Below are 24,659 nucleotides of genomic sequence, written 5' to 3' on the forward strand. Positions count from 1 at the left end.
ACCTCTCTTGTTAAGTCTTCCACAACCTGGACACGCATCTCTCTTGTTAGTCTCCCACAACCTGGACCCCGCACCTCTCTTGTTAGTCTCCCACAACCTGGACCCCGCATCTCTCTTGTTAGTCTGCTACAACCTGGACCCCGCATCTCTCTTGTTAGTCTCCCACAACCTGGACCCGCACCTCTCTTGTTAGTCTTCCACAACCTGGACCCCGCATCTCTCTTGTTAGTCTCCCACAACCTGGACCCGCATCTCTCTTGTTAGTCTCCCACAACCTGGACCCGCACCTCTCTTGTTAGTCTTCCACAACCTGGACCCCGCATCTCTCTTGTTAGTCTGCCACAACCTGAACCCCGCACCACTCTTGTTAGTCTTCCACAACCTGGACCCCGCATCTCTCTTGTTAGTCTCCCACAACCTGGACCCGCACCTCTCTTGTTAGTCTTCCACAACCTGGACCCCGCGTCTCTCTTGTTAGTCTTCCACAACCTGGACCCCGAAACTCTCTTGTTAGTCTCCCACAACCTGGACCCCGCATCTCTCTTGTTAGTCTCCCACAACCTGGACCCCGCATCTCTCTTTTTAGTCTCCCACAACCTGGACCCCGCATCTCTCTTTTTAGTCTTCCACAACCCGGACCAGCGCCGCTCTTGTTAGTCTCCCACAACCTGGACCTCGCATCTCTCTTGTTAGTCTCCCACAACCTGGACCCTCACCTCTCTTGTTAGTCTTCCACAACCTGGACCCCGCATCTCTCTTGTTAGTCTGCCACAACCTGAACCCCGCACCACTCTTGTTAGTCTTCCACAACCTGGACCCCGCATCTCTCTTGTTAGTCTCCCACATCCCGGATCCGCATCTCTCTTGTTAGTCTTCCACAACCTGGACCCGCATCTCTCTTGTTAGTCTCCCACAACCTAGACCCCGCACCTCTCTTGTTAGTCTCCCACAACCTGGACCCCGCATCTCTCTTGTTAGTCTGCCACAACCTGGACCCCGCATCTCTCTTGTTAGTCTCCCACAACCTGGATCCGCACCTCTCTTGTTAGTCTTCCACAATCTGGACCCCGCATCTCTCTTGTTAGTCTCCCACAACCTGGACCCCGCATCTCTCTTGTTAGTCTCCCACAACCTGGACCCGCACCTCTCTTGTTAGTCTTCCACAACCTGGACCCCGCATCTCTCTTGTTTGTCTCCCACAACCTGGACCCCGCATCTCTCTTGTTAGTCTCCCACAACCTGGACCCCGCATCTCTCTTGTTAGTCTCCCACAACCTGGACCCCGCATCTCTCTTGTTAGTCTCCCACAACCTGGACCCGCACCTCTCTTGTTAGTCTTCCACAATCTGGACCCCGCATCTCTCTTGTTAGTCTCCCACAACCTGGACCCCGCATCTCTCTTGTTAGTCTCCCACAACCTGGACCTGCACCTCTCTTGTTAGTCTTCCACAACCTGGACCCCGCATCTCTCTTGTTAGTCTTCCACAACCTGGACCCTGCATCTCTCTTGTTAGTCTTCCACAACCTGGAACCCGCATCTCTCTTGTTAGTCTCTCACAACCCGGATCCGCATCTCTCTTGTTAGTCTTCCACAACCTGGACCCGCACCTCTCTTGTTAGTCTCCCACAACCTGCACCCGCGCCTCTCTTGTTAGTCTTCCACAACCTGGACCCGTGCCTCTCTTGTTAGTCTCCCACAACCTGGACCCCGCACCTCTCTTGTTAAGTCTTCCACAACCTGGACACGCATCTCTCTTGTTAGTCTCCCACAACCTGGACCCCGCACCTCTCTTGTTAGTCTCCCACAACCTGGACCCCGCATCTCTCTTGTTAGTCTCCCACAACCTGGACCCCGCATCTCTCTTGTTTGTCTCCCACAACCTGGACCCGCACCTCTCTTGTTAGTCTTCCACAACCTGGACCCCGCATCTCTCTTGTTAGTCTCCCACAACCTGGACCCCGCATCTCTCTTGTTAGTCTCCCACAACCTGGTCCCGCACCTCTCTTGTTAGTCTTCCACAACCTGGACCCCGCATCTCTCTTGTTAGTCTGCCACAACCTGAACCCCGCACCACTCTTGTTAGTCTTCCACAACCTGGACCCCGCATCTCTCTTGTTAGTCTCCCACAACCTGGACCCGCACCTCTCTTGTTAGTCTTCCACAACCTGGAATCCGCGTCTCTCTTGTTAGTCTTCCACAACCTGGACCCCGCAACTCTCTTGTTAGTCTCCCACAACCTGGACCCCGCATCTCTCTTGTTAGTCTCCCACAACCTGGACCCCGCATCTCTCTTTTTAGTCTCCCACAACCTGGACCCCGCATCTCTCTTTTTAGTCTTCCACAACCCGGACCAGCGCCGCTCTTGTTAGTCTCCCACAACCTGGACCTCGCATCTCTCTTGTTAGTCTCCCACAACCTGGACCCTCACCTCTCTTGTTAGTCTTCCACAACCTGGACCCCGCATCTCTCTTTTTAGTCTGCCACAACCTGAACCCCGCACCACTCTTGTTAGTCTTCCACAACCTGGACCCCGCATCTCTCTTGTTAGTCTCCCACAACCTGGACCCGCACCTCTCTTGTTAGTCTTCCACAACCTGGACCCCGCATCTCTCTTGTTAGTCTCCCACATCCCGGATCCGCATCTCTCTTGTTAGTCTTCCACAACCTGGACCCGCATCTCTCTTGTTAGTCTCCCACAACCTAGACCCCGCACCTCTCTTGTTAGTCTCCCACAACCTGGACCCCGCATCTCTCTTGTTAGTCTGCCACAACTTGGACCCCGCATCTCTCTTGTTAGTCTCCCACAACCTGGACCCGCACCTCTCTTGTTAGTCTTCCACAACCTGGACCCCGCATCTCTCTTGTTTGTCTCCCACAACCTGGACCCCGCATCTCTCTTGTTAGTCTCCCACAACCTGGACCCCGCATCTCTCTTGTTAGTCTCCCACAACCTGGACCCCGCATCTCTCTTGTTAGTCTCCCACAACCTGGACCCGCACCTCTCTTGTTAGTCTTCCACAATCTGGACCCCGCATCTCTCTTGTTAGTCTCCCACAACCTGGACCCCGCATCTCTCTTGTTAGTCTCCCACAACCTGGACCTGCACCTCTCTTGTTAGTCTTCCACAACCTGGACCCCGCATCTCTCTTGTTTGTCTCCCACAACCTGGACCCCGCATCTCTCTTGTTAGTCTCCCACAACCTGGACCCCGCATCTCTCTTGTTAGTCTCCCACAACCTGGACCCCACAACTCTCTTGTTAGTCTTTCACAACCCGGACCCGCGCCGCGTTTGTTAGTCTCCCACAACCTGGACCCCGCATCTCTCTTGTTAGTCTCCCACAACCTGGACCCGCATCTCTCTTGTTAGTCTTCCACAACCTGGACCCCTCATCTATCTTGTTAGTCTGCCACAACCTGAACCCCGCACCACTCTTGTTAGTCTTCCACAACCTGGACCCCGCATCTCTCTTGTTAGTCTCCCACAACCTGGACCCGCACCTCTCTTGTTAGTCTTCCACAACCTGGACCCCGCATCTCTCTTGTTAGTCTGCTACAACCTGAACCCCGCACCACTCTTGTTAGTCTTCCACAACCTGGACCCCGCATCTCTCTTGTTAGTCTTCCACAACCTGGACCTGCGCCTCTCTTGTTAGTCTTCCACAACCTGGACCCCGCATCTCTCTTGTTAGTCTCCCACAACCCGGACTCGCACCTCTCTTGTTAGTCTCCCACAACCTGGACCCGCGCCTCTCTTGTTAGTCTCCCATAACCCGGGACCCGCACCTCTCTTGTTAGTCTCCCACAACCTGGACCCGCACCTCTCTTGTTAGTCTCCCACAACCTGGACCCGCGCGTCTCTTGTTAGTCTCCCATAACCCGGGACCCGCACCTCTCTTGTTAGTCTCCCACAACCCGGACTCGCACCTATCTTGATAGTCTCCCACAACCTGGACCCGCGCCTCTCTTGTTAGTCTTCCACAACCTGGACCCCGCATCTCTCTTGTTAGTCTGCCACAACCTGGACCCCGCATCTCTCTTGTTAGTCTCCCACAACCTGGACCCCGCACCTCTCTTGTTATTCTCCCACCACCTGGACCCGCACCTCTCTTGTTAGTCTTCCACAACCTGGACCCCGCATCTCTCTTGTTAGTCTCCCACAACCTGGACCCCGCACCTCTCTTGTTAGTCTTCCACAACCTGTACCCCGCACCTCTCTTGTTAGTCTTCCACAACCTGGACCCCGCATCTCTCTTGTTAGTCTTCCACAACCCGGACCCCGCATCTCTCTTGTTAGTCTCCCACAACCTGGACCCCGCATCTCTCTTGTTAGTCTCCCACAACCTGGACCCCGCATCTCTCTTGTTAGTCTCCCACAACCTGGACCCCGCATCTCTCTTGTTAGTCTTCCACAACCCGGACCCGCGCCGCTCTTGTTAGTATCCCACAACCTGGACCCCGCACCTCTCTTGTTAGTCTCCCACAACCTAGACCCGCACCTCTCTTGTTAGTCTTCCACAACCTGGACCCCGCATCTCTCTTGTTAGTCTCCCACAACCTGGACCCCGCACCTCTCTTGTTAGTCTTCCACAACCTGGACCCCGCACCTCTCTTGTTAGTCTTCCACAACCTGGACCCCGCATCTCTCTTGTTAGTCTCCCACAACCCGGATCCTCATCTCTCTTGTTAGTCTTCCACAACCTGGACCCGCACCTCTCTTGTTAGTCTTCCACAACCTGGACCCCGCACCTCTCTTGTTAGTCTCCCACAACCCGGACCCGCGCCTCTCTTGTTAGTCTCCCATAACCTGGACCCGCACCTCTCTTGTTAGTCTCCCACAACCTGGACACCGCATCTCTCTTGTTAGTCACCCACAACCCGGACCCGCACCTCTCTAGTTAGTCTCCCACAACCCGGACCCGCGCCTCTCTTGTTAGTCTCCCATAACCCGGACCCGCACCTCTCTTGTTAGTCTCCCACAACCCGGACCCGCGCCTCTCTTGTTAGTCACCCACAACCCGGACCCGCACCTCTCTTGTTAGTCTCCCATAACCCGGACCCGCACCTCTCTTGTTAGTCTCCCACAACCCGGACCCGCGCCTCTCTTGTTAGTCTCCCACAACCCGGTCCCGCGCCTCTCTTCTTAGTCTCCCACAACCTGGACCCCGCATCTCTCTTGTTAGTCTCCCACAACCTGAACCCGCACCTCTCTTGTTAGTCTCCCACAACCCGGACCTGCGCCTCTCTTGTTAGTCTCCCACAACCTGGAACCGCGCCTCTCTTGTTAGTTTCCCACAACCCGGACCCGCACCTCTCTTGTTAGTCTCCCACAACCTGGACCCGGGCCTCTCTTGTTAGTCTCCCATAACCTGGGACCCGCACCTCTCTTGTTAGTCTCCCATAACCCGGACCCGCACCTCTCTTGTTAGTCTCCCATAACCCGGGACACGCACCTCTCTTGTTAGTCTCCCATAACCCGGACCCGCACCTCTCTTGTTAGTCTCACACAACCCGGACCCGCACCTCTCTTGTTAGTCTCCCACAACCTGGACCCACGCCTCTCTTGTTAGTCTCCCATAACCCGGGACCCGCACCTCTCTTGTTAGTCTCCCATAACCCGGACCCGCACCTCTCTTGTTAGTCTCCCATAACCCGGGACACGCACCTCTCTTGTTAGTCTCCCATAACCCGGACCCGCACCTTTCTTGTTAGTCTCCCACAACCCGGACCCGCACCTCTCTTGTTAGTCTCCCACAACCTGGACCCGGGCCTCTCTTGTTAGTCTACGATAACCCGGGACCCGCACCTCTCTTGTTAGTCTCCAACAACCTGGACCCGCGCCTCTCTTGTTAGTCTCCCACAACCCGGACCCGCACCTCTCTTGTTAGTCTCCCACAACCTGGACCCGGGCCTCTCTTGTTAGTCTCCCATAACCCGGGACCCGCACCTCTCTTGTTAGTCTCCCATAACCCGGACCCGCACCTCTCTTGTTAGTCTCCCATAACCCGGGACACGCACCTCTCTTGTTAGTCTCCCATAACCCGGACCCGCACCTCTCTTGTTAGTCTCCCACAACCCGGACCCGCACCTCTCTTGTTAGTCTCCCACAACCTGGACCCACGCCTCTCTTGTTAGTCTCCCATAACCCGGGACCCGCACCTCTCTTGTTAGTCTCCCATAACCCGGACCCGCACCTCTCTTGTTAGTCTCCCATAACCCGGGACACGCACCTCTCTTGTTAGTCTCCCATAACCCGGACCCGCACCTCTCTTGTTAGTCTCCCACAACCCGGACCCGCACCTCTCTTGTTAGTCTCCCACAACCTGGACCCGGGCCTCTCTTGTTAGTCTACGATAACCCGGGACCCGCACCTCTCTTGTTAGTCTCCCACAACTTGGACCCGCGCCTCTCTTGTTAGTCTCCCATAACCCGGGACCCGCACCTCTCTTGTTAGTCTCCCATAACCCGGACCCGCACCTCTCTTGTTAGTCTTCCACAACCTGGACCCCGCATCTCTCTTGTTAGTCTCCCACAACCTGGACCCCGCACCTCTCTTGTTAGTCTCCCACAACCTGGACCCGCACCTCTCTTGTTAGTCTCCCACAACCTGGACCCGCGCCTCTCTTGTTAGTCTTCCAAACCCTGGACCCGCGCCTCTCTTCTTAGTCTCCCACAACCTGGACCCGCATCTCTCTTGTTAGTCTGCCACAACCTGGACCCCGCACCTCTCTTGTTAGTCTTCCACAACCTGGACCCCGCATCTCTCTTGTTAGTCTTCCACAACCTGGACCCCGCATCTCTCTTGTTAGTCTCCCACAACCTGGACCACGCACCTCTCTTGTTAGTCTTCCACAACCTGGACCTCGCATCTCTCTTGTTAGTCTTCCACAACCAGGACCCCGCATCTCTCTTGTTAGTCTCCCACAACTTGGACCCGCGCCTCTCTTGTTAGTCTTCCACAACCTGGACCCGCGCCTTTCTTGTTAGTCTCCCACAACCTGGACCCCGCAATTCTCTTGTTAGTCTTCCACAACCTGGACCCCGCATCTCTCTTGTTAGTCTTCAACAACCTGGACCCCGCATCTCTCATGTTAGTCTCCCACAACCCGGATCCGCATCTCTCTTGTTAGTCTTCCACAACCAGGACCCGCATCTCTCTTGTTAGTTGCCCACAACCTAGAACCCGCACCTCTCTTGTTAGTCTCCCACAACCTGGACCCCGCATCTCTCTTGTTAGTCTGCCACAACCTGGTCCCCGCATCTCTCTTGTTAGTCTCCCACAACCTGGACCCGCACCTCTCTTGTTAGTCTTCCACAACCTGGACCCCGCATCTCTCTTGTTAGTCTCCCACAACCTAGACCCCGCATCTCTCTTGTTTGTCTCCCACAACCTGGACCCGCACCTCTCTTGTTAGTCTTCCACAACCTGGACCCCGCATCTCTCTTGTTAGTCTCCCACAACCTGGACCCCGCATCTCTCTTGTTAGTCTCCCACAACCTGGACCCCGCAACTCTCTTGTTAGTCTTCCACAACCCGGACCTGCGCCGCTCTTGTTAGTCTCCCACAACCTGGACCCCGCATCTCTCTTGTTAGTCTCCCACAACCTGGACCCGCACCCTTCTTGTTAGTCTTCCACAACCTGGACCCCGCATCTCTCTTGTTAGTCTGCCACAACCTGAACCCCGCACCACTCTTGTTAGTCTTCCACAACCTGGACCCCGCATCTCTCTTGTTAGTCTCCCACAACCTGGACCCCCACCTCTCTTGTTAGTCTTCCACAACCTGGACCCCGCATCTCTCTTGTTAGTCTTCCACAAACTGGACCTCGCATTTCTCATGTTAGTCTCCCACAACCCGGACTCGCACCTCTCTTGTTAGTCTCCCACAACCTGGACCCGCGCCTCTCTTGTTAGTCTCCCATAACCCGGGACCCGAACCTCTCTTGTTAGTCTCCCACAACCTGGACCCGCACCTTTCTTGTTAGTCTCCCACAACCTGGACCCACGCGTCTCTTGTTAGTCTCCCATAACCCGGGACCCGCACCTCTCTTGTTAGTCTCCCACAACCCGGACTCGCACCTCTCTTATTAGTCTCCCACAACCTGGACCCGCGCCTCTCATGTTAGTCTTCCACAACCTGGACCCCGCATCTCTCTTGTTAGTCTGCCACAACCTGGACCCCGCATCTCTCTTGTTAGTCTCCCACAACCTGGACCCCGCATCTCTCTTGTTAGTCTCCCACAACCTGGACCCCGCACCTCTCTTGTTAGTCTCCCACAACCTGGACCCGCACCTCTCTTGTTAGTCTCCCACAACCTGGACCCGCGCCTCTCTTGTTAGTCTTCCAAAACCTGGACCCCACATCTCTCTTGTTAGTCTCCCACAACCTGGACCCCGCACCTCTCTTGTTAGTCTCCCACAACCTGGACCCGCATCTCTCTTGTTAGTCTCCCACAACCTGGACCCGCACCTCTCTTGTTAGTCTTCCACAACCTGGACCCCGCATCTCTCTTGTTAGTCTCCCACAAGCTGGACCCCGCACCTCTCTTGTTAGTCTTCCACAACCTGGACCCCGCACCTCTCTTGTTAGTCTTCCACAACCTGGACCCCGCACCTCTCTTGTTAGTCTCCCACAACCCGGATCCGCATCTCTCTTGTTAGTCTTCCACAACCTGGACCCGCACCTCTCTTGTTAGTCTTCCACAACCTGGACCCCGCATCTCTCTTGTTAGTCTCCCACAACCTGGACCCCGCATCTCTCTTGTTAGTCTCCCACAACCTGGACCCGCACCTCTCTTGTTAGTCTTCCACAACCTGGACCCCGCATCTCTCTTGTTAGTCTTCCACAACCTGGACGCCGCATCTCTCTTGTTAGTCTCCCACAACCTGGACCCCGCATCTCTCTTGTTAGTCTCCCACAACCTGGACCCCGCATCTCTCTTGTTAGTCTCCCACAACCTGGACCCCGCATCTCTCTTGTTAGTCTCCCACAACCTGGACGCGCACCTCTCTTGTTAGTCTTCCGCAACCTGGACCCCGCATCTCTCTTGTTAGTCTCCCAAAACCTGGACCCCGCACCTCTCTTGTTAGTCTTCCACAACCTGGACCCTGCATCTCTCTTGTTAGTCTTCCACAACCTGGAACCCGCATCTCTCTTGTTAGTCTCTCACAACCCGGATCCGCATCTCTCTTGTTAGTCTTCCACAACCTGGACCCGCACCTCTCTTGTTAGTCTCCCACAACCTGGACCCGCGCCTCTCTTGTTAGTCTTCCACAACCTGGACCCGTGCCTCTCTTGTTAGTCTCCCACAACCTGGACCCCGCACCTCTCTTGTTAAGTCTTCCACAACCTGGACACGCATCTCTCTTGTTAGTCTCCCACAACCTGGACCCCGCACCTCTCTTGTTAGTCTCCCACAACCTGGACCCCGCATCTCTCTTGTTAGTCTGCTACAACCTGGACCCCGCATCTCTCTTGTTAGTCTCCCACAACCTGGACCCGCACCTCTCTTGTTAGTCTTCCACAACCTGGACCCCGCATCTCTCTTGTTAGTCTCCCACAACCTGGACCCGCATCTCTCTTGTTAGTCTCCCACAACCTGGACCCGCACCTCTCTTGTTAGTCTTCCACAACCTGGACCCCGCATCTCTCTTGTTAGTCTGCCACAACCTGAACCCCGCACCACTCTTGTTAGTCTTCCACAACCTGGACCCCGCATCTCTCTTGTTAGTCTCCCACAACCTGGACCCGCACCTCTCTTGTTAGTCTTCCACAACCTGGACCCCGCGTCTCTCTTGTTAGTCTTCCACAACCTGGACCCCGAAACTCTCTTGTTAGTCTCCCACAACCTGGACCCCGCATCTCTCTTGTTAGTCTCCCACAACCTGGACCCCGCATCTCTCTTTTTAGTCTCCCACAACCTGGACCCCGCATCTCTCTTTTTAGTCTTCCACAACCCGGACCAGCGCCGCTCTTGTTAGTCTCCCACAACCTGGACCCTCACCTCTCTTGTTAGTCTTCCACAACCTGGACCCCGCATCTCTCTTGTTAGTCTGCCACAACCTGAACCCCGCACCACTCTTGTTAGTCTTCCACAACCTGGACCCCGCATCTCTCTTGTTAGTCTCCCACATCCCGGATCCGCATCTCTCTTGTTAGTCTTCCACAACCTGGACCCGCATCTCTCTTGTTAGTCTCCCACAACCTAGACCCCGCACCTCTCTTGTTAGTCTCCCACAACCTGGACCCCGCATCTCTCTTGTTAGTCTGCCACAACCTGGACCCCGCATCTCTCTTGTTAGTCTCCCACAACCTGGATCCGCACCTCTCTTGTTAGTCTTCCACAATCTGGACCCCGCATCTCTCTTGTTAGTCTCCCACAACCTGGACCCCGCATCTCTCTTGTTAGTCTCCCACAACCTGGACCCGCACCTCTCTTGTTAGTCTTCCACAACCTGGACCCCGCATCTCTCTTGTTTGTCTCCCACAACCTGGACCCCGCATCTCTCTTGTTAGTCTCCCACAACCTGGACCCCGCATCTCTCTTGTTAGTCTCCCACAACCTGGACCCCGCATCTCTCTTGTTAGTCTCCCACAACCTGGACCCGCACCTCTCTTGTTAGTCTTCCACAATCTGGACCCCGCATCTCTCTTGTTAGTCTCCCACAACCTGGACCCCGCATCTCTCTTGTTAGTCTCCCACAACCTGGACCTGCACCTCTCTTGTTAGTCTTCCACAACCTGGACCCCGCATCTCTCTTGTTAGTCTTCCACAACCTGGACCCTGCATCTCTCTTGTTAGTCTTCCACAACCTGGAACCCGCATCTCTCTTGTTAGTCTCTCACAACCCGGATCCGCATCTCTCTTGTTAGTCTTCCACAACCTGGACCCGCACCTCTCTTGTTAGTCTCCCACAACCTGCACCCGCGCCTCTCTTGTTAGTCTTCCACAACCTGGACCCGTGCCTCTCTTGTTAGTCTCCCACAACCTGGACCCCGCACCTCTCTTGTTAAGTCTTCCACAACCTGGACACGCATCTCTCTTGTTAGTCTCCCACAACCTGGACCCCGCACCTCTCTTGTTAGTCTCCCACAACCTGGACCCCGCATCTCTCTTGTTAGTCTCCCACAACCTGGACCCCGCATCTCTCTTGTTTGTCTCCCACAACCTGGACCCGCACCTCTCTTGTTAGTCTTCCACAACCTGGACCCCGCATCTCTCTTGTTAGTCTCCCACAACCTGGACCCCGCATCTCTCTTGTTAGTCTCCCACAACCTGGTCCCGCACCTCTCTTGTTAGTCTTCCACAACCTGGACCCCGCATCTCTCTTGTTAGTCTGCCACAACCTGAACCCCGCACCACTCTTGTTAGTCTTCCACAACCTGGACCCCGCATCTCTCTTGTTAGTCTCCCACAACCTGGACCCGCACCTCTCTTGTTAGTCTTCCACAACCTGGAATCCGCGTCTCTCTTGTTAGTCTTCCACAACCTGGACCCCGCAACTCTCTTGTTAGTCTCCCACAACCTGGACCCCGCATCTCTCTTGTTAGTCTCCCACAACCTGGACCCCGCATCTCTCTTTTTAGTCTCCCACAACCTGGACCCCGCATCTCTCTTTTTAGTCTTCCACAACCCGGACCAGCGCCGCTCTTGTTAGTCTCCCACAACCTGGACCTCGCATCTCTCTTGTTAGTCTCCCACAACCTGGACCCTCACCTCTCTTGTTAGTCTTCCACAACCTGGACCCCGCATCTCTCTTTTTAGTCTGCCACAACCTGAACCCCGCACCACTCTTGTTAGTCTTCCACAACCTGGACCCCGCATCTCTCTTGTTAGTCTCCCACAACCTGGACCCGCACCTCTCTTGTTAGTCTTCCACAACCTGGACCCCGCATCTCTCTTGTTAGTCTCCCACATCCCGGATCCGCATCTCTCTTGTTAGTCTTCCACAACCTGGACCCGCATCTCTCTTGTTAGTCTCCCACAACCTAGACCCCGCACCTCTCTTGTTAGTCTCCCACAACCTGGACCCCGCATCTCTCTTGTTAGTCTGCCACAACTTGGACCCCGCATCTCTCTTGTTAGTCTCCCACAACCTGGACCCGCACCTCTCTTGTTAGTCTTCCACAACCTGGACCCCGCATCTCTCTTGTTTGTCTCCCACAACCTGGACCCCGCATCTCTCTTGTTAGTCTCCCACAACCTGGACCCCGCATCTCTCTTGTTAGTCTCCCACAACCTGGACCCCGCATCTCTCTTGTTAGTCTCCCACAACCTGGACCCGCACCTCTCTTGTTAGTCTTCCACAATCTGGACCCCGCATCTCTCTTGTTAGTCTCCCACAACCTGGACCCCGCATCTCTCTTGTTAGTCTCCCACAACCTGGACCTGCACCTCTCTTGTTAGTCTTCCACAACCTGGACCCCGCATCTCTCTTGTTTGTCTCCCACAACCTGGACCCCGCATCTCTCTTGTTAGTCTCCCACAACCTGGACCCCGCATCTCTCTTGTTAGTCTCCCACAACCTGGACCCCACAACTCTCTTGTTAGTCTTTCACAACCCGGACCCGCGCCGCGTTTGTTAGTCTCCCACAACCTGGACCCCGCATCTCTCTTGTTAGTCTCCCACAACCTGGACCCGCATCTCTCTTGTTAGTCTTCCACAACCTGGACCCCTCATCTATCTTGTTAGTCTGCCACAACCTGAACCCCGCACCACTCTTGTTAGTCTTCCACAACCTGGACCCCGCATCTCTCTTGTTAGTCTCCCACAACCTGGACCCGCACCTCTCTTGTTAGTCTTCCACAACCTGGACCCCGCATCTCTCTTGTTAGTCTGCTACAACCTGAACCCCGCACCACTCTTGTTAGTCTTCCACAACCTGGACCCCGCATCTCTCTTGTTAGTCTTCCACAACCTGGACCTGCGCCTCTCTTGTTAGTCTTCCACAACCTGGACCCCGCATCTCTCTTGTTAGTCTCCCACAACCCGGACTCGCACCTCTCTTGTTAGTCTCCCACAACCTGGACCCGCGCCTCTCTTGTTAGTCTCCCATAACCCGGGACCCGCACCTCTCTTGTTAGTCTCCCACAACCTGGACCCGCACCTCTCTTGTTAGTCTCCCACAACCTGGACCCGCGCGTCTCTTGTTAGTCTCCCATAACCCGGGACCCGCACCTCTCTTGTTAGTCTCCCACAACCCGGACTCGCACCTATCTTGATAGTCTCCCACAACCTGGACCCGCGCCTCTCTTGTTAGTCTTCCACAACCTGGACCCCGCATCTCTCTTGTTAGTCTGCCACAACCTGGACCCCGCATCTCTCTTGTTAGTCTCCCACAACCTGGACCCCGCACCTCTCTTGTTATTCTCCCACCACCTGGACCCGCACCTCTCTTGTTAGTCTTCCACAACCTGGACCCCGCATCTCTCTTGTTAGTCTCCCACAACCTGGACCCCGCACCTCTCTTGTTAGTCTTCCACAACCTGTACCCCGCACCTCTCTTGTTAGTCTTCCACAACCTGGACCCCGCATCTCTCTTGTTAGTCTTCCACAACCCGGACCCCGCATCTCTCTTGTTAGTCTCCCACAACCTGGACCCCGCATCTCTCTTGTTAGTCTCCCACAACCTGGACCCCGCATCTCTCTTGTTAGTCTCCCACAACCTGGACCCCGCATCTCTCTTGTTAGTCTTCCACAACCCGGACCCGCGCCGCTCTTGTTAGTATCCCACAACCTGGACCCCGCACCTCTCTTGTTAGTCTCCCACAACCTAGACCCGCACCTCTCTTGTTAGTCTTCCACAACCTGGACCCCGCATCTCTCTTGTTAGTCTCCCACAACCTGGACCCCGCACCTCTCTTGTTAGTCTTCCACAACCTGGACCCCGCACCTCTCTTGTTAGTCTTCCACAACCTGGACCCCGCATCTCTCTTGTTAGTCTCCCACAACCCGGATCCTCATCTCTCTTGTTAGTCTTCCACAACCTGGACCCGCACCTCTCTTGTTAGTCTTCCACAACCTGGACCCCGCATCTCTCTTGTTAGTATCCCACAACCTGGACCCGCACCTCTCTTGTTAGTCTTCCACAATCTGGACCCCGCACCTCTCTTGTTAGTCTTCCACAACCTGGACCCCGCACCTCTCTTGTTAGTCTTCCACAACCTGGACCCCGCATCTCTCTTGTTAGTCTTCCACTACCTGGACCCCGCATCTCTCTTGTAAGTCTCCCACAACCTGGACCCCGCATCTCTCTTGTTAGTCTCCCACAACCTGGACCCCGCATCTCTCTTGTTAGTCTCCCACAACCTGGACCCCGCATCTCTCTTGTTAGTCTTCCACAACCCGGACCCGCGCCGCTCTTGTTAGTCTCCCACAACCTGGACCCCGCATCTCTCTTGTTAGTCTCCCACAACCTGGACCCGCACCTCTCTTGTTAGTCTTCCACAACCTGGTCCCCGCATCTCTCTTGTTAGTCTCCCACAACCTGGACCCCGCATCTCTCTTGTTAGTCTGCCACAACCTGGACCCCGCATCTCTCTTGTTAGTCTCCCACAACCTGGACCCCGCACCTCTCTTGTTATTCTCCCACCACCTGGACCCGCACCTCTCTTGTTAGTCTTCCACAACCTGGACCTCGCATCTCTCTTGTTAGTCTCCCACAACCTGGACCCCGCACCTCTCTTGTTAGTGTTCCACAACCTGTACCCCGCACCTCTCTTGTTAGTCTTCCACAACCTGGACCCCGCATCTCTCTTGTTAGTCTTCCACAACCCGGACCCCGCATCTCTCTTGTTAGTCTCCCACAACCCGGACCCCGCATCTCTCTTGTTAGTCTCCCACAACCTGGACCCCGCATCTCTCTTGTTAGTCTCCCACAACCTGGACCCCGCATCTCTCTTGTTAGTCTTCCACAACCCGGACCCGCGCCGCTCTTGTTAGTATCCCACAACCTGGACCCCGCACCTCTCTTGTTAGTCTCCCACAACCTAGACCCGCACCTCTCTTGTTAGTCTTCCACAACCTGGACCCCGCATCTCTCTTGTTAGTCTCCCACAACCTGGACCCCGCACCTCTCTTGTTAGTCTTCCACAACCTGGACCCCGCACCTCTCTTGTTAGTCTTCCACAACCTGGACCCCGCACCTCTCTTGTTAGTCTTCCACAACCTGGACCCCGCATCTCTCTTGTTAGTCTTCCACAACCTGGACCCCGCATCTCTCTTGTTAGTCTCCCACAACCTGGATCCTCATCTCTCTTGTTAGTCTTCCACAACCTGGACCCGCACCTCTCTTGTTAGTCTTCCACAACCTGGACCCCGCATCTCTCTTGTTAGTATCCCACAACCTGGACCCGCACCTCTCTTGTTAGTCTTCCACAATCTGGACCCCGCACCTCTCTTGTTAGTCTTCCACAACCTGGACCCCGCACCTCTCTTGTTAGTCTTCCACAACCTGGACCCCGCATCTCTCTTGTTAGTCTTCCACTACTTGGACCCCGCATCTCTCTTGTAAGTCTCCCACAACCTGGACCCCGCATCTCTCTTGTTAGTCTCCCACAACCTGGACCCCGCATCTCTCTTGTTAGTCTCCCACAACCTGGACCCCGCATCTCTCTTGTTAGTCTTCCACAACCCGGACCCGCGCCGCTCTTGTTAGTCTCCCACAACCTGGACCCCGCATCTCTCTTGTTAGTCTCCCACAACCTGGACCCGCACCTCTCTTGTTAGTCTTCCACAACCTGGACCCCGCATCTCTCTTGTTAGTCTCCCACAACCTGGACCCTGCATCTCTCTTGTTAGTCTCCCACAACCCGGACCCGCGCCTCTCTTGTTAGTCTCCCACAACCTGGACCCGCACCTCTCTTGTTAGTCTCCCACAACCCGGACCCGCGCCTCTCTTGTTTGTCTCCCACAACCCGGACCCGCGCCTCTCTTGTTTGTCTCCCACAACCTGGACCCGCACCTCTCTTGTTAGTCTGCCACAACCCGGACCCGCGCCTCTCTTGTTAGTGAAAGCTTCAAATTACAACTGGGCGCTGTAGCACCAAGCTCATGTTATATAGGAAACGTAAACATTATTGGTTCTAACTGAAACATAAAATAAGTTCTCTTTGTTTTCTCTCTCCAATTCACTAAACTTACTCTCTGTGTCTGCTATACTTTCTCCATTCAATATATTCAGTCTTTCCGTTCACTAAACTTACTGTCTCCATTCATTAGAGTTTCCTAATTCAATATATTCAGTCTTTCCATTCACTAAACTTTCTCTATTAATTCTGTTATACTAGATAAGGTCGTCAAGACAATTTTAGCTTTAAGCATTTTTTAATTATTATATAATAAATCCTAATATGTTGTGTATGAATGTTCATCCATCTTGTCATTGGTGTAAGTTTTTATAACTAATCATAAATAATCGATATGTTTTATGATTACAGATTTTGATATAATTAAGAAAAATCTTTTAAATCATCCTAATTAATTTCAATATAAATATTAAAAGAGATATTACACTAACATATTTATATATAAATGTATGTTCTCATTCTTCCAATGGAAGTTTAAGGAGCAACTTTGTATTAGCGGAACTGGTCCTTGTATTACGAGTGCTCAAGTGGCCCTCAGAAACGACTGTCAGCAATTGACACCTCCCCGCCAGGCCCTACCGGGAGTATGTCCCTCATATATACTCCAGGAAATATACTCCGGACAATATATACGGGGGAATATACGCCAGACAATATATACGGGGGAATATTCTCCGGACAATATATACGGGGGAATATTCTCCGGACAATATATACGTGGGAATATTATCCAGACAATATATACGGGGGAATATTCTCCGGACAATATATGCGGGGGAATATTCTCCGGACAATATATGCGGGGGAATATACTCCAGACAATATGTACGGGGGAATATACTCCAGATAATATATACGGGGGAATATACTCCATACATCAATAACACCTTCACGACCATAAACTTACTCACCGCTACTCACAATCATCATCCCGTGGTCACCATTTCTTTCAAGGAGACCCTTTGATTATCACAAATATTTTTTTAAACTCATGGTTTCATTTTTGAAGGTTAAGTAAGTAATGATGGCTCTCCAAGTATGACAAAAACAAGGACACTCTGTCCGTAGGTATTCAAACAAGTAAACAACTGTCATGTTGACATCCATTCACCACGTGTGTGAGTGCGCACACTCGTGGTGTGAACGTTCCGTATTGGAGGCCGTCGGCGCTCGTGAGTGGGAGTGAAGTGTTTACTACCTGCCTTGACCCACGCCTGCTTTGCTTCACCGTTTTAGACATACAAAAGAGACAGCTACAGAGGATTTAGAGTACAACACAGAGGGACAGAGATATAAGTTAGCAGACTCTTGCTAAGAAGATTACAGTATTTATGTAGCGAGTCCCTATCATTATGTACTCACCTAGTTGTGCTTGCGAGGGTTGAGCTCTAGCTCTTTGGTCCCGCCTTGCAAGTAGTCAGTAGTAACTGTCTAACTCCCAGGTACCTATTTACTGCTAGGTGAAAATGTGCATCAGGGTGAAAGAAATTCTGCCCATTTGTTTCCGTCTCTGCCGGGATCGGTCCCCGGACCGTAGGACTACGAATCCTGAGCGCTCTCCACTCAGCCGTCAGGCATAGGTCTGACTGTTAGATGTGTGTGGCAGCATATGTGAGAATACGACTAATTAGTGATGCAAAGATTATAGATAATCTCAGTAAAGATTATCACTTAGGACATTGAGCTCCTGATAAGTTACTCACCGGTCAATATGTTGAGTACATTGAGTAATATATATTGATATTAATGAAAATTCATCCTTTTTTAAATATATAGGTTCTTATGGCGCGACAGTAAACACACTCGCGACACAGCCTTAAGGTTCCGTGATCGATGCCATCGGATGGACAGAAACGTTTTGGCTTCAATCTCTTAAACCTTAGTAAGTCAATTAGGAACTCTGAAGGACTTGCTAAAACTTTAGAGGTTTTTTAAGTTTTTAATGACAATTTGATTAAAAAGAATTATACATTGAAATTAATTTTAATTAAGATCTGGCCAACTACAACACAGGATGATTGTATTCTGTCTCGTGCAAGAGTTAAGACTTTATATACTTGGGACAGGCAGGCAATATACTTGATACATGCTTTTCCACATATAAATATGTGACATGGACTGCATCACTATCTAGTGCAATGTGTCTCCATTGTATCGTGATGTGCTCACCATGATGTGCTTACCATGTTGTGCTCACCATGTTGTGCTCACCATGATGTGCTCACCCTGATGTGCTCACCATGATGTACTCACCATGATGTGCTGACCATGATGTGCTCATCCTGATGTGCTCACCATGATGTACTCACCATGATGTGCTGACCATGATGTGCTCATCCTGATGTGCTCACCATGATGTGCTCACAATGATGTGCTCACAATGATGTGCTTACAATGATGTGCTCACCATGATGTGCTCACCATAATGTGCTCACATTGATGAGCTCATAATGATGTGATCACAATGATGTGCTCACAGTAATGTGCTTACCATGATGTGCGCACAATGATGTGCTTACCATGATGTGCTCACAATGATGTGCTCACAATGATGTGCTCATAATGATGTGCTCTAAATGATGGGCTTATCATGATGTGCTCACAATGATGTGCTCACAATGATGTGCTCATAATGATGTGCTCTAAATGATGGGCTTATCATGATGTGCTTACAATGATGTGCTGGCAATGATGTGCTCACAATGATGTGCTCAGGATGATGTGCTCAGGATGATGTGCTCACCATGATGTGCTCACCATGATGTGCTCACATGATGTGCTCACCATGATGTGCTCACAATGATGTGCTTATCATGATGTGCTTACCTTGATGTACTTACCTTGATGTACTTACCTTGATGTACTTACCTAGTGGTTGTTAAACTCACCTAGTTGTGCTTGCGGGGGTTGAGCTTTGGCTCTTTGGTCCCGCCTCTCAACCGTCAATGTACTGATGATAGCCAGACTCACATACACCGCCGATGTTATTCTTTTAATTTGGGCTTCAGGAGACTAGTTTGTCGTGATATCAACTTCTAGATTTTTCACTCTGTCTGTTTCGTAAAGGACTTCCTCTTCCATTCGGTATCTAGTTTCTGGACTCCTATTTCCTCCACTTAGTTTCATTACCTTACATTTACTTGGGTTGAACTTAAGTAGCCTTTTGTTGGACCATTTCTTCAGTTTGTCTAGGTTCTCTTGTAGCCTCATACTATCTTCCTCTGTCTTAATCCTTCTCATAATTTTTGCATCATCAGCAAACATTGAGAGGAACAATTCTATTCACTCTGGGAGATCATTTACATATATCATAAACAGTATAGGTCCAAAGACTGATCCTTGCGGGACTCCACTGGTGACGCCTCGCCACCCCGAAACCTCACCTCTCACAATGACTCTCTGTCTTGTATTGCTTAGGTACTCCCTTATCTAATGCAGTTCTTTCCCTTCACTCCTGCCTGCATCTCCAGCTTGTACACTAGTCTCTGGTGTGGTACTGTGTCAAAGGCTTTCTGGCAATCCAAAAATATGCAGTCTGCCCACCCTTCTTTTTCTGACCTGATTTTTGTTGCCTGATCATATACGTCAATTAATCCTGTGATGCATGATTTGCCATTCCTGAAACAATGCTGATATTGTGTTACAAAGTTCTTTCGCTCTAGATTTTCCACTAGCTTTTTTCGCACAATCGTCTCCATCAGCTTGCATGGTATGCAAGTTAGGGACACTGGCCTGTACTTCAGTGCCTACTGTCTATCACCCTTCTTAAATATCGGGACTACATTAGTCGTCTTCCAAATTTTTGGTAGTTCCCCTGTTATCATTAATTTATTATACACTATGGAGAGTGGCAGGCACAGTGCTTCTGCTCCTTCCTTCAATATCCATAATGAGAATTTATCTGGGCCAATAGCCTTTGTCACATCCAACTCTAGCAGATGCTTCCTCACCTCCTCACTGGTAATCACAAACTCATCTAGTGGTGTCTGGGTTAGACATTACTGTCTTATCTCTGGAACTTCTCCTTGCTCTAAAGCGAAGATCTGTAATTTTTTATCGAGTTCCTCGTACACTTCTTTGTTGTTTGGATCAACAAGGAATCTGTCTGCCATATCCTCAGTTTCATTACCTATTCCTTTACTGTTGTTTTCTCCTGATGTGGCTATGCAGCAATTTAGGTTCAGTCTTTGCCTTGCTTGCTATGTAATTTTTCATATTGTCTTTCTACCTCTCTTCTCACCCCTCACGTATTCATTCCTGGCGCTCTGGTATTTTTCTCTGCTCACTTGTGTTCTATTATTTCTATAGTTTCTCCACGCCCTTGTTCTTAGTTGCTTAGCTCGCTTACATCTCTGATTAAACCATGGGTTTCTCGTCTGCATTTATTTTTTTTCCTTTTGGACTGAGACGAACTTGTCTGCTGCCTTCTTACACTTCTGCGAGACGTAGTCATCATGTCTTGGGCCGTCCTTCTCCTGAGCTCTGTTTCCCAAGTTATACATGTTAGGAATTTTCTTATCTCCTCATCGTTTCCCTTCCGGAAGGCCAGTCATTTGTTTTCTGGTCCCTTCATTGGGTACATTAACCCTTCTCTGACCAGACACTAAAACGTCAGTACATTGTGATCCTTCATTCCCACGGGGGCTTCGAGACCGATTTCCCTTATGTCTGAGTCGTTCAGAGAGAAGAGTAGGTAGAGTCTCGCTGGTTCATCGTTGCCTCTCATTCTTGTGGGCTCCCTGTGGGTTCCCCTGACATGGTGACTTGATGTGTTAACCTTCATGTGCTCGCCTTGATGTGCTTACCTAAATGTGCTTTCAGTGTTACCCCTCTGCTCCTAAACAACATACTGCAAGACAATGGAGAACTTCTTGGTGTAATTCACTGTACATCTTAGAGTAAGGTCCGGGTCCCTCACACTCCTCCCTCTGGCACAGTCCCCTTATAGCCCTTTATATCCGGATCAACGATAAGTGATCGTTGCTTATCGTTGATCCTTTCGTCGTATTGTGTTTCTTCATTTAGGGGACGTTTAACTCTGGAGTTGGTCTCACGTGTGTTGGGGTGTCATTTGGCATTAGCTCCAGGCCGGGGATGAATACTTAAGAGTTGGTCTGACGTACGTTATGTCTCATTAGGGAAAGGAATTTATGTAGAGGCTTCATACTCATGAGTGAGTTGAATTGTGGGTTATTGGGTTGTGGCGACTTTACATGCCGTGGGGTTCGTATCCCGGAGCGGGTGTCATTTGTTATGTTTCAGGTGCCTGCCTGACACACTGTGCGTGTTAGTGGCTTTGTAAGAATGTAAGAACACCAATGTTATGTACTCTCACAACCCAAGGATATGTACTCTCACAACCCAAGGATATGTACTCTCACAACCCAAGGATATGTACTCTCACAACCCAAGGATATGTACTCTCACAACCCAAGGATATGTACTCTCACAGCCCAAGGATATTTTCTCTCATAACCCAAGAATATGTTCTCTCACAACTCAAGGATATGTACTCTCACAACCCAAGGATATGTACTCTCACAACCCAAGGACATGTACTCTCACAACCCAAGGACATGTACTCTCACAACCCAAGGATATGTACTCTCACAACCCAAGGATATGTACTCTCACAACCCAAGGATATGTACTCTCACACCCCCAAGGACATGTACTCTCACAACCCAAGGACATGTACTCTCACAACCCAAGGACATGTACTCTCACAACCCAAGGATATGTACTCTCACAACCCAAGGACATGTACTCTCACAACCCAAGGATATGTACTCTCACAACCCAAGGACATGTACTCTCACAACCCAAGGACATGTACTCTCACAACCCAAGGACATGTACTCTCACAACCCAAGGATATGTACTCTCACAACCCAAGGACATGTACTCTCACAACCCAAGGATATGTACTCTGACAACCCAAGGACATGTACTCTCACAACCCAAGGACATGTACTCTCACAACCCAAGGACATGTACTCTCACAACCCAAGGATATGTACTCTCACAACCCAAGGATATGTACTCTCACAACCCAAGGACATGTACTCTCACAACCCAAGGATATGTACTCTCACAACCCAAGGATATGTACTCTCACACCCCCAAGGACATGTACTCTCACAACCCAAGGATATGTACTCTCACAACCCAAGGACATGTACTCTCACAACCCAAGGACATGTACTCTCACAACCCAAGGATATGTACTCTCACAACCCAAGGACATGTACTCTCACAACCCAAGGATATGTACTCTCACAACCCAAGGACATGTACTTTCACAACCCAAGGATATGTACTCTCACAACCCAAGGATATGTACTCTCACAACCCAAGGATATGTACTCTCACAACCCAAGGACATGTACTCTCACAACCCAAGGATATGTACTCTCACAACCCAAGGACATGTACTCTCACAACCCAAGGATATGTACTCTCACAACCCAAGGATATGTACTCTCACAACCCAAGGACATGTACTCTCACAACCCAAGGATATGTACTCTCACAACCCAAGGACATGTACTCTCACAACCCAAGGACATGTACTCTCACAACCCAAGGATATGTACTCTCACAACCCAAGGATATGTACTCTCACAACCCAAGGACATGTACTCTCACAACCCAAGGATATGTACTCTCACAACCCAAGGACATGTACTCTCACAACCCAAGGACATGTACTCTCACAACCCAAGGATATGTACTCTCACAACCCAAGGATATGTACTCTCACAACCCAAGGACATGTACTCTCACAACCCAAGGACATGTACTCTCACAACCCAAGGATATGTACTCTCACAACCCAAGGATATGTACTCTCACAACCCAAGGATATGTACTCTCACAACCCAAGGATATGTACTCTCACAACCCAAGGACATGTACTCTCACAACCCAAGGACATGTACTCTCACAACCCAATGTACCTTCTTGTAAGTATAAACAAATATATATATACATTGCGCAAAGTGTTCGGAAGTATCACGTGTTCAAATTACTAGGAGCTCTCCAGACGTGGTTGTGCACTTGTTCCTATTAATTCCCGCCTAACTGGGCGACGAACAAAAACAAACCAGATCCTACACATTACTAGGCGCAGTGTGGTTCCAGGAGTAGGCGCCATCCATCTGTTCCAGGAGACTATGGAGTTGGGCTCTGGTGTTGGTCTGGAGTGGCCTCTCCAGGGCGCAAAGCCTGGGTAGGTTGAAACGGGGGGGGGGGGAAGGGAATTATTATTATTTCTATTATTATCAATAGAAAGCGAACTTAATGTAAAACCCTGGTTTGTGCCTCGGAGAGGCACAAACCAGGGTTTTACATTAGGTTCAGGAAACCAGGGATCCATTAAGTTCAGTAGATCTTCGGTTTCAACTCCTTTTACCATGTCGTAGCTCAGTCGATTAAGGCAGCGTCTGGGATGCTCTCGGACGCAGGTTTGAATCCTCGTCACGGCCCTTGTGGATTTGTCCATTTGATGCATCACGCAATTGTGATTTTTGTGTGTCCTGACAGAGATTTTCACACCCTCCTTTCACCCGATTCCGGCTTCCTTCATGGCCCAGGAGAAGGAAGAATAATAAATATTAATTAAAAAAAATTATTATAATTATTATAATAATAATAATACAATTATGTAATAATTATTACCAGTGTAGCTCTAATTTTTTTTTTTTTTTTTTTTTTTTTTTTTTTTTTGAGATATATACAAGAGTTGTTACATTCTTGTACAGCCACTAGTACGCGTAGCGTTTCGGGCAGGTCCCTGGAATACGATCCCCGCCGCGAAGAATCGTTTTTTCATCCAAGTACACATTTTACTGTTGCGTTAAACAGAGGCTACAGTTAAGGAATTGCGCCCAGTAAATCCTCCCCGGCCAGGATACGAACCCAGGACATAGCGCTCGCGGAACGCCAGGCGAGTGTCTTTACCACTACACCACGGAGACTGTAATGACTAAATATATAACATCTCATAAAACACAATGTAATTCGAGATATGTTTGCATATTTTGAGCTTTCAGATACCAAATAAAAACTAATTTCTCTAAGAATTAATAGTTAAGTAAGAGAGACAAACGCTTGTGTTGACAGACCTCCCGGTCACGCCCTGTTCCACCTGCCTGGCTCACGGAAAGTCAGACCTTAAACAGAAAAAAAAACTTATTCCCTTAATTGAAAACTTAATTGAAATTAAAAAAACTTAATAAACCCACGTTTTCTAAACACTAAAATTACAGATGAATATTAGCACTGCAAACTTTTTTTTCTTAATTAATCGCAACTAAAAGGTTATCTTAAAATATATTCTTGCAAACTGTTATTATGTAAATAACTCAGAAGTTAAATGACCTTTGAAATGTTTGTGTAGTCAGAATGTTCATGAACTGTTCATGACTGTATTTGGTTTCAGGTTGTTCAGGGAAGTCTTAATTGTGCGAAGGTTTGGAATATTACTTTAATGTATTATGAATACTTAATTAATATTTTTATCGCTGCGTGTCATGTAAGATCCGGCCCGGGGCTGTGTCTCCAATCTGTC

General features: G+C 50.4%; 1 protein-coding gene across 1 annotated transcript in view; it reads right to left on the bottom strand.

Moving 5' to 3' along the window:
- Window positions 1-20,589, bottom strand: part of LOC138356858 (probable serine/threonine-protein kinase dyrk1) — a 100,523-nt gene extending 79,934 nt beyond the window's left edge. The window contains exon 1 of the mRNA XM_069313204.1: window positions 20,501-20,589. Within this exon, the coding sequence (XP_069169305.1) occupies window positions 20,501-20,589 (89 nt within the window). The remainder of the gene's footprint in view (window positions 1-20,500) is intronic.
- Window positions 20,590-24,659: the final 4,070 nt, after the last annotated feature.

This window comes from Procambarus clarkii, chromosome 74, assembly GCF_040958095.1.
Source record: "Procambarus clarkii isolate CNS0578487 chromosome 74, FALCON_Pclarkii_2.0, whole genome shotgun sequence".
Taxonomy (NCBI): Eukaryota; Metazoa; Arthropoda; class Malacostraca; order Decapoda; family Cambaridae; genus Procambarus; species Procambarus clarkii.